The 17,846-nt window shown below is 29.9% G+C and overlaps 1 protein-coding gene across 4 annotated transcripts in view; it reads right to left on the bottom strand.

Annotated features, from left to right (window-relative positions):
* The window catches only part of LOC107453971 (TGF-beta receptor type-1), a 755,412-nt gene that overhangs the window by 543,019 nt on the left and 194,547 nt on the right, over nt 1-17,846 (bottom strand). For 2 of the 4 annotated variants that reach the window (XM_087159876.1, XM_087159877.1), the window contains one exon: nt 17,412-17,536. The exons of the other annotated variants lie outside the window; for them this stretch is intronic. In XM_087159876.1, the coding sequence (XP_087016002.1) occupies nt 17,412-17,435 (24 nt within the window). In that variant the 5' untranslated portion in view covers nt 17,436-17,536. The remainder of the gene's footprint in view (nt 1-17,411; nt 17,537-17,846) is intronic. 4 annotated transcript variants of the gene reach the window in all.

Raw genomic sequence — 17,846 nt, 5'->3', positions numbered from 1 at the left:
TAAAATTGAAAGTAACAATCCCGATATTCTTATTCAAAACAACAGTTTTATTGGATTAAAATTCAAATATGTTCATTTATTATATAATAAAGTGATTCTAATATTACTTTATTACCTAACATTTTAAGATAATATTTTGAATTTACATTTTTGAAAAATAAAACAGAGAAAAAGCTATATTTAGTTTTTGATACTTTAAATTTATTTTTACATTACTATATCGCATTTAAAACTACACAGAATTTTACATAAATATAAGAAATTGTGAAGTTCCTAAATTTTTTAAAGACATTTTCTTAATTAAACACTCAATTTTGAAAATTTCTGAAATAAAAAATGGACCTTTTTATTTAAACTAAATGGAAAAAGTTGCTTTTTAAGAAAAATATTTAAGGAAAGGCAAAATTGGAGAACTGCATATTTTATTTTTTTAAACGCTTGAATTTATGAGCTGAATATTCTTTATCAAATACAGTAATATCATAAAACATTCAAAATAATATTTGAAAGTTTAACAGCGGCCTAGGCCAATAGGCCCATACGCCAAATACAATGGAATACATTAAAAAAAGCCATTCTGAGTATATAAATAATTTAAATTAAAAAACTTCCAATGGCTCTTAAGAAGCACATCAAAAAATTTAACTGATTTTCAATTTGGTTTTAAATAGCGTAACATTTGTATAATCAGTATCTGACTGTATAATACTTGCATAGTAAATTCTCTGCAAGAGTTTGAATAGAAACACAACCGGTTATTATTTCGAATGCATTTGCTGCAACGTCAAAATAGCAAAAAGCTAAAATAGCAAACTGCAATCTGTTTTCATGCGAAAAACTATTCACATAACTTGTTATGGCTGATCTACTCTGGAATTTCTTCTTCCCCGATGCCCTTCAGGCATTTCTATTCTTGTGTGTTTTTTGCATTAAATCATAAACACACAAGCGTTAAAACTTCGAATTCTGTCAACTTCTCTGTTCTTTTCAAATATTAGCGACCATGCTTTTATATCGAATAGGTAAGAGAACAAACACATTAATTTCAATATGATCATTGTTTTGAAAGATATGACAGTATCTTGTACCTTGAAGCATTGAATGTAACTCCTTGGATATCTTTCATTTTGAGAAAATTGCCATTTATTTGAATTACATACCAAAAACCTACAACAGATTTTGACATTAATTTGTGTAAAAAAAAAAAACAAATTTTAAGTTATTTTTCAATATTTTTGTCTGAAAATTAGATTTACTTTGAGAAGGTATAATAATTTGTATAATGGACCCAAATTAGAATGAATATTGATGACACCTTGATTTGAATAAAACTTTGATGTTGATTTGATGACTTTAACCCACTGACGGTTCTGCACGTAAAAAGTCGCATTTTAACCTGCAGTCTTCTCTGCATAGCAAAACCGGTTTTCCCATGTTAACTGATAGGGGAACTGTGAGTAGGGGAGAAACATTCTCCCAATTTTGCCCATTTCCTTAACCGCCAGTGGGTTAAACGTAATAAAATTGTCAAAAATATTAACTATGCATGAGAATTAAAACTTCTTAATAACTCCGCATATTTGACCAAGCCAATTTTTTATACAAAATCATTTTGAACATAGTGAAAAGTAAGTTCTCCAGTTAAGTTTGTCTTCTAAAAGTAATGACTACATTTCGAAAGTAGCTAGTAATCGCTACATTTAAAAAAAGTAGTTGTAGTTAATTGCATTTGTAATAAAGTAGTTGTATTTGTAATTAACTACAAAGAAAATGTAGTTTTCCCGACCACTGTGCGTAAAACACACTACCCTAATTTAATTCACAGCACTGTAACAACGCAGTTCAATTTAAGAATAAATTTATTCATTACTTAGAATGTTTATGCAGACAAAAATATTTTCTGTTTATCTCAATAATACAGAAATTTAATTGCTAAAAATGTATATAAATGAATATTTTGAAATACCCTGTATTATGACGTTGTTTTAAAAGATGTGCAAACTTTTTATCTGAACTCGGTTGCCGTTCAATTAATACTGGTTGACGCGGTAAATCTCTTTCACCTGCAACCAAATTTTTGAAGACTCAGTCTAGTAGGAAAGGAAAAAGACTTCCAGCTGGGACTTAGGTTGTGGGGGCAGCTGTACCCATTAGGTTTTCCCCGAGAAAGGGATTTTCGTGGAAAGTTATCTATTTCTTTTCACCCTTTCTAAAAAAATTGGGAAAAGGACTGCCGACTAAAAGATAGAACTTTCACTTAGTGTTCTTTCTTTTCCATGGTTTTTGGCTTCAAGACAATTAAAAATAAAATTACTGTTCGCATTTTACGCGATTTTCGGCCAAAAGACAATTAAAAATTGAATCATTGTCTGCATTCCATACGGTGTTTGGCAGGACAATTAAAAGCCGATCCTATCCGATGTGGCACCACCTTGTCGTGATGGATAGGCTTTAAAGTTTAAACAAAGAGTGCCACTAAAGCTTTCAATAATTCGAAATTAAAATAAGAAAATAGTACTCTTATCCCCATAAACTGAATATAAAAATAATAGTTTACTTGGGAAATACGCCAAAAATTAATGATTCAAACTTAGAAATTTAATAGGAAAAATTATATGTTTGTCTATTAATAATTTTTTCTGTACGAATCCGATCATGAACATTATAATTTTCTTCTGAAGCTGCTAAAATTTGTCCAAGGAACATGTAATATTTGAACATGGTGTTACACGTTACAGCATCATACATTTAATCTTGGAATACTTCATTTTATTACTGTCGTTGAACAGCAGACCCAATTCTGAGTTTACGACTTCCAATGTTCAACTCAGTAGCTTTGTAATTTTATACCGAAGTTCAAAAGGCAAGGGAGCTCTTGGATCAAGTATTGGGAGGAATTTGCCTTCACGGAGAACTTTTTTAATGGAACTAACCCGCATTTGCGCTACATGAAAAGCAAAACCACAAAAATCTTCCACGGTTTGTCTGACGGCAAAGAGACTCTAATCATTGATCCGTTTATCACTGTGGATAGTTTACGTCTGCATTGTGGTCACAGCAAGCAGGGTGTGGAATTCATTTCGACCAGCCATTGCTGAGAATCGAACCCGGATCCCCTCAATGGGAGGCCGGAGGTCTATCTCTGAACCACCACGGCAAACTTTGGACTATTTTGTTTTATTTTATAACCGGGAGTGAGCAGCCTAAGTTTACGACTAAGTTTTCTAAGTTTACGACTACCAGTGTTCAACTCTATAGCCTCGTAATTGTGAACCTAATCCAGAAGATACGAGAATTCATGAATCAAGTATTGGTAGAAATTTACCTTTGTGGAGAACTTTTTGTTGCAACTAACCCGCATTTGCGTTACGTAATGAGTAAAACCATGAATACCACCCACGTTTAGCCTGACGACAAGGTGACTCTAACCCATGGTCTGTCTATCTCTGAGGATATTTTACGTCTGCACAGTTGTCTGTGCAAGCCGTATGCGGAATTCGTTTCAGCCAGCCATCGCTAAGAATCAAACCCGGATCACCTCAACGGGAGGAGAGTGCTCTATCCCCTGAGCCATCACGGCTCACATTTACTTATTATATTTACTTATTTACGCGTTTGAGATACATTTTAAAATGTTCTTTTCAAAACAGGTATGGAGCTACAAGAAGAACCGGAAGTAATTTAGAAATCAAACTACTGAATTAGAAAGATGAAATATTGACGGTCTTATCATACTGACATATTACTTTCGAACACCAAAACAAACTTTGAAAATTTCATATAATTTTATATAACTTAAATTTCCACTCGATGCTTCCAGAATATACGTAATAAACTATTCTAGAAATTTTGTAATAAACAGGATGTAGTCGAGAATACTAGAGTTGAAAATTCGAGATCTCTCGGAAATTTTCAAATAGGATGGAATTGGAGGTGTGTTACAAAATGAACGGAATCTCCGATTACAAATGGAGTTCGTAAATCCAATAACCTACCATTTTAGGAATGCAATTAAGAAATCTTCAGTACAACCATTTTGGCCTAGTGGTTAGAAAATATCAGAATCTGGAGGATTTCATACTCATACTTGGCACGCAATATTGCCTTGAAATTCGATTCATTCGATTGGTTTAGAAATATTAATCTCTTATGAAAATAAAAACTTTGTTCGAAAAAATGTTTCGATTCCTCAGTCCCCTCCAGCTATTCATCTCATAGTAATAATATTTTGTTTTAGTTAACCGATTTATTTCCTTGAATGTTATATAGATACCTTTGGAGTTAAACGATCTGGGAAATTTTATTAATATAAGAGAAGCATTAGTTTTTTCTGAATCAATTAACATTACATTACATCCATTGCATTTTTTAGTAGACAATGCGTAGTTAAGAATCAAACTATCGTCTAGTTAGTCAAAGAAAGGTTTCGTAGTTTTCCCCCGAATGTAAGATAATAGTTGCAACTTGTTTTTATCCTCACTATTTTATTATAAATAAAGCATGAGTAACAAAGAATTAAAAAAGAAACTCAATGGTTTGCTCAAAAAGTAGTTAAAATTTAAAGTGGACGCATAAAGCATTCTTGCAACAGCTCATTGGGGGTCGAAGGAGTGATAAAGGGGTTTCACAATTTCGTGACCAACGGCATTTATGAAATTGTGGTCAGCATTGCGCACTACCCAACTTTACTTCTCAAACAAGCTATTAACTTAAGACAAGAAGCTAAGTATGTGTCAAACTGTTGAAGGTCGAACCCCAGGCCTTAAAGTAAGCATATTCTGATGAATATAGATATCCCTGGTGGATAACTTCAGCGGAAAGCTAAAGCTTGTCACAGGACAGATTCTAACAACGACTAAAATTTTCCTGGAATAAAATGTGTCAAAAGCTAAAGATCAGCGGGAATAAACTCTGGTAAAGATAAGCAGAGATATATTCTGAAAAGAACTAAATGCAATGCAATACAAAAGCTGATATAGACTTATGACTAGTAGGAGGCCCATTTAATAACTACTTTGTTATCGTTTATATAAATGGAAATGTACTATTTTTTCTTAGAGCAGTTGATATATTTGTATCGCTTATAGTGCTGCGTTAGTACGATGTATTATATTATTAGCATAATTTAGATATTATATTATTAGTGCTATTCTTTTACAACACTAAGTGCAAGTTATACCTACCTTACTTATCTTGACCCACTTATTCTGCGTAAGGCTTCCCTGACCTTTAGCTGTCCCCAACTCTTATTGAAATATGAAACACATGATTTTATAGACTTTATTTTTTTAATATCTACTCAGATTGAAATTATTTATTTTTAAACCGAAATCTTTTCAAAGTGGCAATCATCTCTCAAAGAAGTGATAAAGGTTTAGTTCCTGGTGATAGCCAGTTAATTTATATAATGCTCATAAAATATGACATATCACATTTAGTAGACGATTCGCAGATCAGAATTCGACTATTGTTTAGTTAGTTAAGGGAAGGTTTCATGGTTTTCCCCTGAATGTAACGCTGATACCGATAAGTTTCACTCATGGCATTCAGGTAGGTACATTTCCCACAGTACTTGATCCAGGAGTTCGCTTGTCAACCGCTTTGGTTTAAAATCGTACGGTAACAGACATGAACATTGATGAAGGCGCCAATCCGAACTTGCAAGTTAAAAAATGACTATTGCGGTATAGCAGTGTTTCCCAAACTTATGACTTCTGTGTAACCTTTCTAAATTTTTCGTAACGATGTGTACCACTAATAAAAAAATGAATGCATTTTTTACAATAAAAAATTGCACAAAAGTTAAAAAGCACAACTGGCTGTGGACACCACTAATCATTAACTGTTAACTCTGAAAAAAATAACCAATAGAAAAATACGAAATTGTAAATTTTCATGGCTAGCTTTGTTTTTAAATAAATTCTTTTAATATTTTCCTTTGTTGCAAGATATTTTGGGTAAGAACGCGTACTCCCGCTAAATTGTTCCCGTACCCCTTGGGGTACGCGTACCACACTTTGGGAAACACTGCGGTATAGGATTAAAGTAATCATACGTGACTGCATACAGTTCTGTTTTGTTCAGTTATCAAATAACATAAATATGCTTTCCAAACAATATAAAGGTTTCTAATATAATGATATAAATATAATATATATAAATAAATATAATATATATAAATAAATATAATATATATAAATATAATATATATAAATAAATATAATATATATAATATATTATAATACACAATAATTGAATCTATATAATATGTAATAATATAAATAAATATACTAATACAAAAGCGCAGGGAACTTAGCATTCATTTGCCGTGCACTTAGATGCATATAGGCTATCTCCTTTAGGACGATGGTTTTTTCTTCACTTGCAATCGAATATAGCTGTTAAACGCTGTTAATAAAATTAAAATGAATATTTTAATTCAGGTGTTTAAATATATTTAGATAGTTTAAAATAAATAAAAAATTAACAATGTACAACGTTCAATTACGATAAGAGAAAAATTTATATTGCCTATCAAAATTATTACTTAACAACAAAGCAGAGAACACAAATACAAATTTAAGCATCTATAATTGAAAAAAATCACGTTTTTATTTATCGAAAAATAATCAATATGCGTTTATTAAGCATTTAAATAATGTCAGATGTGAGACAAACGGTCAAGAATTACATTTAATAATTATTAAATCATACACGAAGGCAATAAATAATCTAACTTGTGATATGAATCGACAAGTAACAACGAAGTGTATTATCATGTTTCACTTTTTATCTACAAATTTATCTGCTTTTATTGGTGAAAAGAATCAAAGATTTATAGCCTCATTTGCATAATTGACCCAATCCCTTGCACTTCTGTTATTACCCCTACATCGTGTAAAGCTGTTATAGCGTAAAGAAAAGTAATTTATATCGAAGAATAAAAACAAATGAAGGTAATATATCTTTCAATTATCATGGAATATATCTTTCTGTCGTTTCAGCTTTTTAATTGGAAGATTGACAAGCTGACATCCCCTAGGGACATAATTGGATGCTTTATTTTATGCTAATAAGAGAGAAAAGGTATGTTCTGTTAGTGGTAACAAATTAGATAGACACTTAAAAGAAAAATTTACATTTTAATTAGATATGCTTAATGTAGCTTTGGATAAGTTAGAATATATCTGGACAACGATTAATCTAAGCAGGTAATAAATCTTTTAAACGAGTACCAATCATGTAAAAAAAAATTTTAATTTAGTGAAACTATTTAATACTTTTTATTAATATTGTTATGTTTTTATTTTATTTTATAACATATTTTAACGTATTTTTATTTTCTAACATATTTAATTTTATTGAATTGAACCCAATTTTGAGTTCACTACTTCTAATGTCATACTCTGTAGCCTTGTAATTTCGAACCCGATCCAGAAGACAAGGTAACTTCTGGATCAAATACTGAGAGAAATTTACCTTCGAGGAAACATTTTGGTGGAATTAACCCATCTTTGCGTTATCCCCATGGAGAGGAAACCCCACAAAAATCTCCCACGGTTAGTCTGACGGCAAGGGAATTAACCCATGATCCGTCTACCATTGAGAATATTTTACACCAGCTCTGTGACCGGATGTCAGCACGCGGGCCGGATGCGGAATTTAATATCAACCAGCCATTGCTGGGATTCGAACCTGGTTTACCTCATTGAAAGGCTACACTCTATCCCTAGAGTCACCATGGCTTTATTGCTATGTTTTTAAAATGGACAACGTAATTTCGAAAAAGAAAAAGGAAAAAAAAGAAAATTGAAACGAAACCATTTTTCGCGCACCATTGTTTGGCGGCTGCTGATCAATACTATCTAGTAGAGAAAAATTGACTAATCTTCAAAAAACAACTATTTATAGAAAAAAAAGTTTCAAAAATGTTAATTTTGCTGTCCTATTTCTAACGAGGAAATTTAACAATCGAAATTTTAATCACTTTCCGAATAATTAGAATGCTCAAATTTTTCGTTCTCTTCCGTGACTAATGATAATACGAACTAGAATTGTTAATTAACTTGTTCGAGCAAAATTTATTGTAAATCGAAATTTCGATTACCTTTCGACAAAAACTAGGAAAAAGTAAAGCAGTGAAGTAAAAGTTTGAAACATAAAGTTTCTGAATTGAACTAATAAGAAGAAACTCTTTTTTATTTTAATTTAAAAAAGTAGCGTGTTAAAATACCGTTGTTTTTTGCCGATATATTGATCATTTCGCATTAACCTCAACTACTTAAACAAAGAAGCTAGTACATCTGCTTAGTGCATACGTTTTTTGCAGCTTCTAGGTGAATAAAAATTAAATAGGTAATGAACTCGAACACTTGCATCAAAGGATATGCTTGTCATAATCTAGTTGAAATATTTATAATGTCATCCTACTCGTTGTCACACTTTATTCTATTTAAAAGGTTGACAGATAGTTAAAAGCACTTAACTTCATTTACGCCTTTTCAAACTTTCTTTCATTTAGTTTTTTACAGAATTGAGTCATTCTTTTACTTATGAATGAATTTAACATACTGAAAAATGGATCATTGTAGAAACAAATATATAAATAAAATATAAAAAAGAAGTTTTTTGCTGCAAATCTTATAGCGCAGAGCCAAAGCCAATATTGTATAAATTTTGGATTTTATCTTTATTTATCGCTTGGGTTCGTAAGAAATATATATCTTTATTAAGAAGTAAGCTTAACTTAAAATATTGCTTGTAATTTTGGCAGAAAGTGTGTTTAACATTTACTCATTAAAATTACATCTTAATTTTCGATAATCTGGATTTTGAGTTTTTCAGGGTAAAAGTTTTTTCCGCATTTTGCTGTAATTAAACAGGAATACGAGCATAGATAAATAAGAGTTTTAATTAAAAAAAATAAATAAATATTTTTTGAATGATGTACCTTAATATTTATTCATTTAAAAAAAAGTAGGTTCTTACGTATAAAAATGACAAAAGGTATGAGCAATATACATACAAATGTCTTCTACTTTGAGCAGTATTTTGTCACAAGTCAATAAACATACAAAGGTCATACGGAAAGTTTACCTTAATCCATCAAAGGAAACAAAATATAATTACAAGACAATATTATTTGCAAAAGATACAGCAACATGCCAGTTACTTCTATACAAGAAGGGGAGGGCACTCAATATCGAAAACAATAACAAATATTTATTTAAACAAAACAACGTTCCATATTATTAGGGTGGAACCCTTCAGATTATAAAGTTATACGTTAGAAGACAATTAATTCAAGCCAATGCTTACTGCTTGGTGGTTCAATGTAGACTGATTATCAGCCCTCTGGTGGGGAGATTTCAAATTAATTAAATTTACATCTACATTTCTCAACAACTTCTAACCATAAGAATAACCAAAATTACAACACTTGACATATCATGATATAAATTCGTGTATTTATCAAAGTGTGCAGTTTGGGAAAGGAGTCAAAGTGTCACAGCTGCACTTTGAGATTCTTCAATTTGCAAGAAGAAATGGAAGTTGCAATCAGCAATATCGGGAAGATATGAGGAAATTTTAAACACCTTCTGGCAAAATTTCGAAATCTTACTTTTTGTGGAATTCACCGTATACGATTGAGCGTTGTGGGATGTGCTGGACCATCCGACATATAGTCAAGGCGTTGCTCCTAAAAATTTCCATCTGTTCTTGTTGCGAAATTCCTGACAGGGCATCTTTTTTTCACTCTAGAGCAAACACGCTGACTCCATTTTCACGCGGTTCACTTCTATGATACCAAACAACAAAAACTTATGACAAGAGTAACAGTTCTAATGTTGAGAATAAGCTGTATAGTTTGCAATACATTCTTCCAGGTAATTGTGTTTTTTCATAGTCCGTAAAAACCTTATTTTCGAGATGACATCACTCTAAGGTTAAACTTGCTTAGCGGCTCTTTTGAAATGAAAATTCAAATATCGATTCCTTTTTATTAATTCTATTTATTTTATTACAGTCTTATTTAAAATTGTACAATATGTAGAGTACTGCTTTATGGACCGCCCTACCACCCTTGATATAACGACTCTTTTCACGGTAACGAAAACTACCTAATAACGGGAGGTTGTTATATCGGGGTGCAGAAAAATACCGTAATAATTCACACATGAAATAAAATTATAGACTCGATTACCTATGATTTAAGTAGTTAATATCATTCAAATGAACTACGTGACTTCTCACATTCAATATGGAACAATATCAGAAAAAAATAGTGGTTCAAGCTATTTTTTTAAAGTTTTAACTTTCATTAAATCAATTGGTTTACTGTAAACGGGAGCTTTTAGTTTTGTAAGCGAAAAAAATATTTGACACCTACTTCGAAGTGATTGTCATAGAAATTAAAGAAAGGAACTTAATTTCGGTCGTTATATTTAAATGAAATGTTCAGTGCGTACGTTGTAAAGGGCCATACAGTAACATAATGGGCTTGTAATAAAAAGCGCTGGCTGCAGTAATCCTTGTGAAAAATTAAACAAAAAATTACACACAATAGGGGTTATAGGAAATAATAATTAATATTTAGGACAAGAAAAAACAAAAACTCTATCAAACTCGAACTACTCATTACTGAAGACGACAGTACAGAAGATATTAAAACCTGTTGAATTGCCGGAGAAATACAGAGCAGGTGAAAGGCAATTATCCACGTATGTGTACCTAAAATTAATAGCCCCCCTGGTAGTATAATTCATATTTTCCTTATCTTATTATTACTTTTGGCAGAATAATAAAAATTCGGAACTGTAGAATATTTTTTTTTGCGATATTCCCTTATACTTCAGCAGTGAATAAGTTTAAGTGTTGAAAAAATGGGTTAAGATTTACCAAGAGTAAAACTATAAAGCTTCAAATGATAATTTCTTTTATGAATATATTGAAATTTAAACATATTATAGCAGGAATATATCATCAGAGATTATTCACAATAATTCGGTCATATCTTGTTAGCATATGACGCCCCAGTAACCGAGAGAGTAAAAAACCGAGTGAGTAAACCATAATCTCGGTTTTTATTTAACCTATTTTTTTCCTATGCTTCAAATTTCAAATAACTAATGCAGGTAAAACAGAATCTGTTATGAAGGGTTTCTCTCACGGATTTGCATCCTATTAGACAATCAAACTGGTTTGGACGTTTTTTAAACCATATATCTCACAAGTGATTCAGGGAGTTTATTTTAACCTAATTTAAATATTAACTCACTATCTCAAATTTTCAATCTAAAAATAAATATGAAGGTCTGGTTATCGCGGAACATTCAGTTGCAAGAACTTTTGATTTGACAATTCATAAATTGATATTACTTTAATGGAGAAGGTAAGCAATGTACCAAAAACCAATTATTAAATATTTTAAAAGCATCGTTTTTCAGTCAACATTTTGAAGTATCAAATTTAGATTCTGTGGCCCTTGTTCAAGCCATTTTCAAGTCATTTGGTATTTTATGATACGGAACAGTATAAAGTAAGAATGATTATTTTACCCGGTGCCTAATTATACCCCTATTGGTCCTCAATAAAGATAAGACAAAATAAATGTACCATACGATTAAATGGATTGCGAAATCATTGAGTAGCGACTAACCATTTGGGACGCATAATCTGTTTCAACTAATCAAATATATTTTGCAAGAAAGCATTCTTTAATGTTTGGATTTTTAAAAAAATGATGAAGTATTACATATGTTACGGTCAATGTAATTGATTGGTTGTTTTAATAAATCTGTTAAAGTTATTAATATATTAGAATTCATCCTCATCAGTTCATCATAAGTTAATCATTTATCAGTTATTATTCATAATAACTAATAAAGTTTGGTCAATGTAGTAATTTTAATCCCATTTGACTAGAAATTTATAAATCGCATGCGCAATGGTAATTTCCAGCTCAAACAGCTAGACAAATACAGGGTTAGTTGCTTATTTACTTCGGATGCAGCCGCCCGCTCTTTGCGGGCTATGTTCATTTGCTATACGAATACTTGGTGCTAGAAGGTTTTGATTCTTTTTACTATCTTGTTTAAGGCATCTAACTAAAGAAAAAACACCGTATACTGGACAAATGTCAACCGAGCTGTGGCACTTAATTTTAAATAAATAGTGCAGGGTATACAGGGTAGTGTAACTTTACATCAGTGTAGAGTATACCATGCAAATGTAAACCGAACTGAGACTCTTAACGATTTAACTTTAAAAAACGTCAATGTAGTGTAAGCAAAACAATGGTACTTATTTCTTTTCATTAATTTGGCTATTAAAAATTTTAAACTGTGATAATTAATAATAGCCGTATTCCATAAACATTTTCATTAATTATTTGTAACAATATTAAAACTTATGAACTATGATTATTAATAATAGCAGTATTCCATAAATATTTTCATTAATTAGTTGTAACAATATTAAAATTTAAAAACTGTGATTATTAATTATAGCCGTATTCCAAAAAAAATGTTCATTAATTATCTGTAACGATAATAAAATTTATGAACTTAGAATTTTAAAAATTATCAATCATTAGTAGATATGATGATAGATAAAAAACAACTATTATTTTAAACTAAAACATAAATAAAAATCAATGTTTCATGTAGTCCTTTATTTTTTTAACTTTACTAATCTCTACAATAACAGATTTAGTATCACAGTACATAGACTTGTAAAAATCACGCTATAGTTGAAGTTTGAATAAATTATGCCTAATTAATCCTATTGACCAAACTTTACTGGCAGTTATTAAAATTAACCGGTTAATTTCTCTGAAAAACAAACATGTAATATCATTATTAAATATCCTTTTTTTAAAAATAATTATTCAGTTGAAAATTGTCACATTTCTATTCCTCACTGAATGCCCGGCTCTTCTTACGGGATGAATAAAAAAAAGAAAATAATCAATAAATTAGTACTGAATAACACTACAAAATCATGCATTAAACTGAAAGGCATATAATGACGCAATCAATAAAGCTAAAATAATTTCGATTCTTTCTATCTTTATTATTTCTTGTTGGCCGTTCAGGTGGCTTTACGTTATTAAATTAAGGAAAACACCATCCCATCAGAATAGATATTAACTGTATTTGTTATCACTTGGCGTGAGGATATTGCTCTCTGCGAACTCATGATAGTCAGTATTTACCATAATAAGTACTTTTTTCAGGTGCATATCCTTTTCGAAGGGCGTAACACAGTATCGGTGTTAAAACTGATGAGTATTGGTGCAGTGTAAATATTGAACAATTTATCAATATAATATTTTGTACCTATATAAATATGTTTGGTACCTATTACATAACGCTTCAATATTTGAATTTCGTGCGTAATACATTTATTAGTGATAGCAACATAATACCGAAATTTTTGATACAAATAAATTTCTTATAAGACTTTGATAGAAATTTAGATCATGGTTATTTCTCTGTCTGACTTTTAATATACTGTTTAAAACATTTATAAGTAGTGGTGGATAAAATTCTTTTAATTCGAATTCATTAAAATATTAATGGAATGCTACTACTAGAAATATATTTTCTGAAACAGAAATCCTTCGTAGAATTCTCGTTAAAACGGCATTAATTACCATAACACCATTAATAGGTATTACCAAAGTTAAGGGTCATCTGAGTATGGCGAATTTCTAGGGTTTCCATACGTGAATAAGCATCTTTTCTCCATTAACTTTGATTTTTAGTAGGTACATAGGTAATTATTTTTCAGTTCATATATATTGCCAACATCAATTAAGAATCATTGGTGCCAATAACAGTATGGTACATAACGTCCTAAACAATGAAATATCATTACACCGTTAATTTTGCTTTTTAGCTTATAGCTTATTTTTTGATTTAATTATACATGTATTAAAAACTAAACTCAGTGGCGCCACAGACCATAGACGGCTAAGACCTACTGTGCTCATCTCAGTTTTCTTGACCTTGGGCTCTGAGGTGCAGGAGCAGATGTTCCGGTCAGGTGGTCGGCCAAACGCGGAACCCCCAGTGTTTAGCTCCCAAGCATGCTTGGAACTCATTTATCGATCCACTGAAGATATGAGAGGCTGGGTCAACCTTGCCCGGCCCGAGGACCGAACCCAGGACCTGTGGCACGGGAGCGTGAAGTGCTACCACTCAGTCACCGGGCGTGCATATATTTCTTAAGATTAATCAAACATTGTTGGCATCTGTAATAGTACTGTGATTTTTTGCGTTTCTCCTAAACGAATTAGTACCGATTTTCCGTTAATTTTGCTTCTATGTAAAACTAGTCTTTTCATCTCAATTACCGTTGATTTTAAATTATTTACTTTTATAAGAACGCGTTGTAAAGGAATTGCTATAAATAAAAAAACACACACATGGTTTCAGATAATTTAGGAATACTAATTTGGCTGCGCAGGAATAATAATTTGGCTCTTTTTATCACGTCAACGTTCTTCATTGAATTTATCTGACACAGCGAAAGAAAAAATAACTGAAAACGTTAATACGCGCAATAAACTCCATTTTTTATCAAATAAAGCTATAAGATAGCAAATATCACTGATGTTATCCTTAAAACATTTAAAAAAATGGTTTCGTCTATCATTAAATTTAAAATATTTGCTTGCGCTTAACCAATCAGAAGATTTCATTTCGTTCTTCGCTCATCACGTTCGAATGGTTCGGAATAGGACGTTCTAATGTTGACAGTGACAAAAAAGAAAAAAAAAGCCAAAAGGAGCACTTAATAAAAATTGAAACGAAAATAGGACACATTAAGTAAAAAGTTTTTAATTTTTTTAATTTTCTTCGTTTTCCTCCTTATCTTTTTTGTATTTATTGTGCTATCTATCTATCTATCTATCTATCTAACTATATATATATATATATATATATATATATATATATATATATATATATATATATATATATATATATATATATATATATATATATATCTATATATATATATATATATATATATATATATATATATATATATATATATATATATATATATATATATCTATCTATCTATATATATATATATATATATATATATATATCTATATCTATATATATATATCTATCTATATATATATCTATATATCTATCTATATATATATCTATATATCTATATATATATATCTATATATATATATATATATATATATATGTATATCTATATATATATATACACATTATATATATATATATATATATATATATATATATATATATATATATATATATATATATATATATATATATATATATATATATATATATATATATATATATATATATATATATATATATTCCGAGAAAAATTTAAAGTTATTTCACTGACCACTAAATTGTGATAAGTTATTAATAATTACGAGAAAGAATTACGGGTATAGTATTCATAATAGCCGGCTGTTCTGTTGAAGATTACCACATTGTAACTCATCATGTAGTAATTGTAGTAATTAGCATGGTAATGTAGTAAATTATCGAAAAAAATTTTATTTAGCTTTCGTGAACAGGCAGTTATAATTAATAATGCTGATGGTAAGCTAAAAATATAATAACTACCTAAAATTTATTTTTAACAATGTTTTCTACTGAACAATTTTAAATCAAAGCAATTACTATGACAGTTTTTTCCGTTAATTTTGTTTGCAAAAGTAGAGAAATGTAAGCAAAATCTGAAAAGATTTTGTTTTAACTGTGAGCTTTTTGTCTATGTGATTATTGAGTTTTCTCATAGCATGCAGATGTCGAACGAACGTATGTTTGATGCTCAAAAACCGAATATCTGAATCTGAATTTAAAAACGCAGGCACGCGAATATCAAATCAAGTACAATTTTCCCTACCGCAGTCATATTCAGCCAATATGGTTTCTTTTCGCTGGAACGCGGCCAAATTGAACCGAACTACGCTACTATTTGTTTTTGAAAAGGCAAATAATAAAAGGAACCATTTTTCGAAAGATAAATGAGTAGATATTCTTTACGTAGAATACTTTAGCAATGACGAAAAATAACGAATTTGAAGGAAATAATTTAAGTTTAAACATTCTATAACCTGAAGTTGATATTTCATGGAACATATGTTAACATTGATTAGGAAAAAACACAATTCATTTTTATTTTTTAATAAGCCGAAGGATTAAATTCTGAGCAAGCAATTAAAAGACAGACGCAATTTTAATTTACCTGATTTTTCTATTCCTATTTAATACTTTCAGAGGTTCACTTTGGAGAAAGTTTCAGTTAGCTAGAACGAACTCTGTAACGAATTATCAATAAGACAATTTACAATGGGAGAGCTATTCTAAGACTGGATACTTCATCAAATATTCTACCCCACTCCTCTCTTCACAATATAATTTAACATAAAAACGAAATATTCTCCAAATATTTTATCTTAAAAACGGACGCATTTTTCGAAAACTGAAATTCACCGATAAAAGAATTCATGTTTATTTAGATTTCTTTAAATCGTTTCACGTTTTGAAAATGCCTGAGTTAATAACAATAATTTTCTTATTAACTTTTTCAGTATTCCATTCTTATCTAATATGTGGATATTTTTTCCCTTTTGATATCCATGTTTGACAATATCTTCAGTTTCCCTCTTATCCCTGTACACTTTTCTTTTATTATCTTGGAACATTTATTTGATTATCTTTATCAATCTTGACCCTATTGGTCAATCTGATTTTTTTCTTATCATATTTGGTTTACTATTTATTCTATATTCATTTATTAACATCTTTTTTTCTGTGTTTTGACGCTAAAGAAGATGCTTAGTCATTACTGCAACGAAACAATTTTATCGTAATTATTTCGTACATAATTAAAATTTTTGGTGCATAGTTACCTCCATTTATTGAGGTAATCTAAAAACATTTGTAAATTGAAAACTGTAGTTATTGTAAAAAAGATTTTATGAAAATTAAAAAAAAGCCAAAAACAATTGGTTTGATTGAATAATTGGGAATATATTAATAAACATATGCTTGTTTTTTTTCCTAAACGAAATGTTTTCGCAATGATTCTAATGCATATGAAAATATTTATAGTCAGTAAACAAACACACACAAAATGAATAAATAAAACTGTAACAGTTTAAAAGTAAATAAAAATAATAACACTACTTGCCATAAAAAAATTTAGTTTATCTCAACAGCAAAAACTATGTACAATTATACAATCGCATACACTGTAAAAAGTATTGGTGGCAAGTATATACCAAAGCTTCTGTTAGGGTAAAGATCGTATGATTTAATTTTGTTACATAATTTGTGCTCTTTTCATGTTTTTTTTTTAAAAAAAAACTATTTGTATGATAAAACATAAATACTCACACATTTTGATGATACTTTTATCATTGAGTTACATAATGCTCTTTGCCATAGCCTTTATGTGTAACAATTTATCACACATGCGTAATAAATTTTTCACAATATGTCACGTGTAACAATTTTCTTACCTGAAAGAAGGAAGTTTTAAATAATTCATTTTAATAAAAAGGCATTTTTTAATTTTTATGCATAATAAATGAAATAAAGTAAAGCTTTTATCTATATCAGTAATAATTGGTTAAGCAAATATTATATATGCAAATGAAATAGCACATTAGGTGGGAGATGCTAGTTATAAATATAGTTATGTTTGGTAACATGGTAAAATTCTCTAATCTAAAAATTTACATATGAAGGGAAAGGTGGTTAAACTTAGAATGTAGGACAGAGTGAAGTGTATGATAAACTATCATATGTTAACACTGTCTAATTTCTACA

This window comes from Parasteatoda tepidariorum, chromosome 3, assembly GCF_982258835.1.
Source record: "Parasteatoda tepidariorum strain Cologne lab strain chromosome 3, Ptep-v5.0, whole genome shotgun sequence".
Lineage (NCBI taxonomy): Eukaryota > Metazoa > Arthropoda > Arachnida > Araneae > Theridiidae > Parasteatoda > Parasteatoda tepidariorum.
This window is presented reverse-complemented; position numbering and strand designations above follow the sequence as displayed.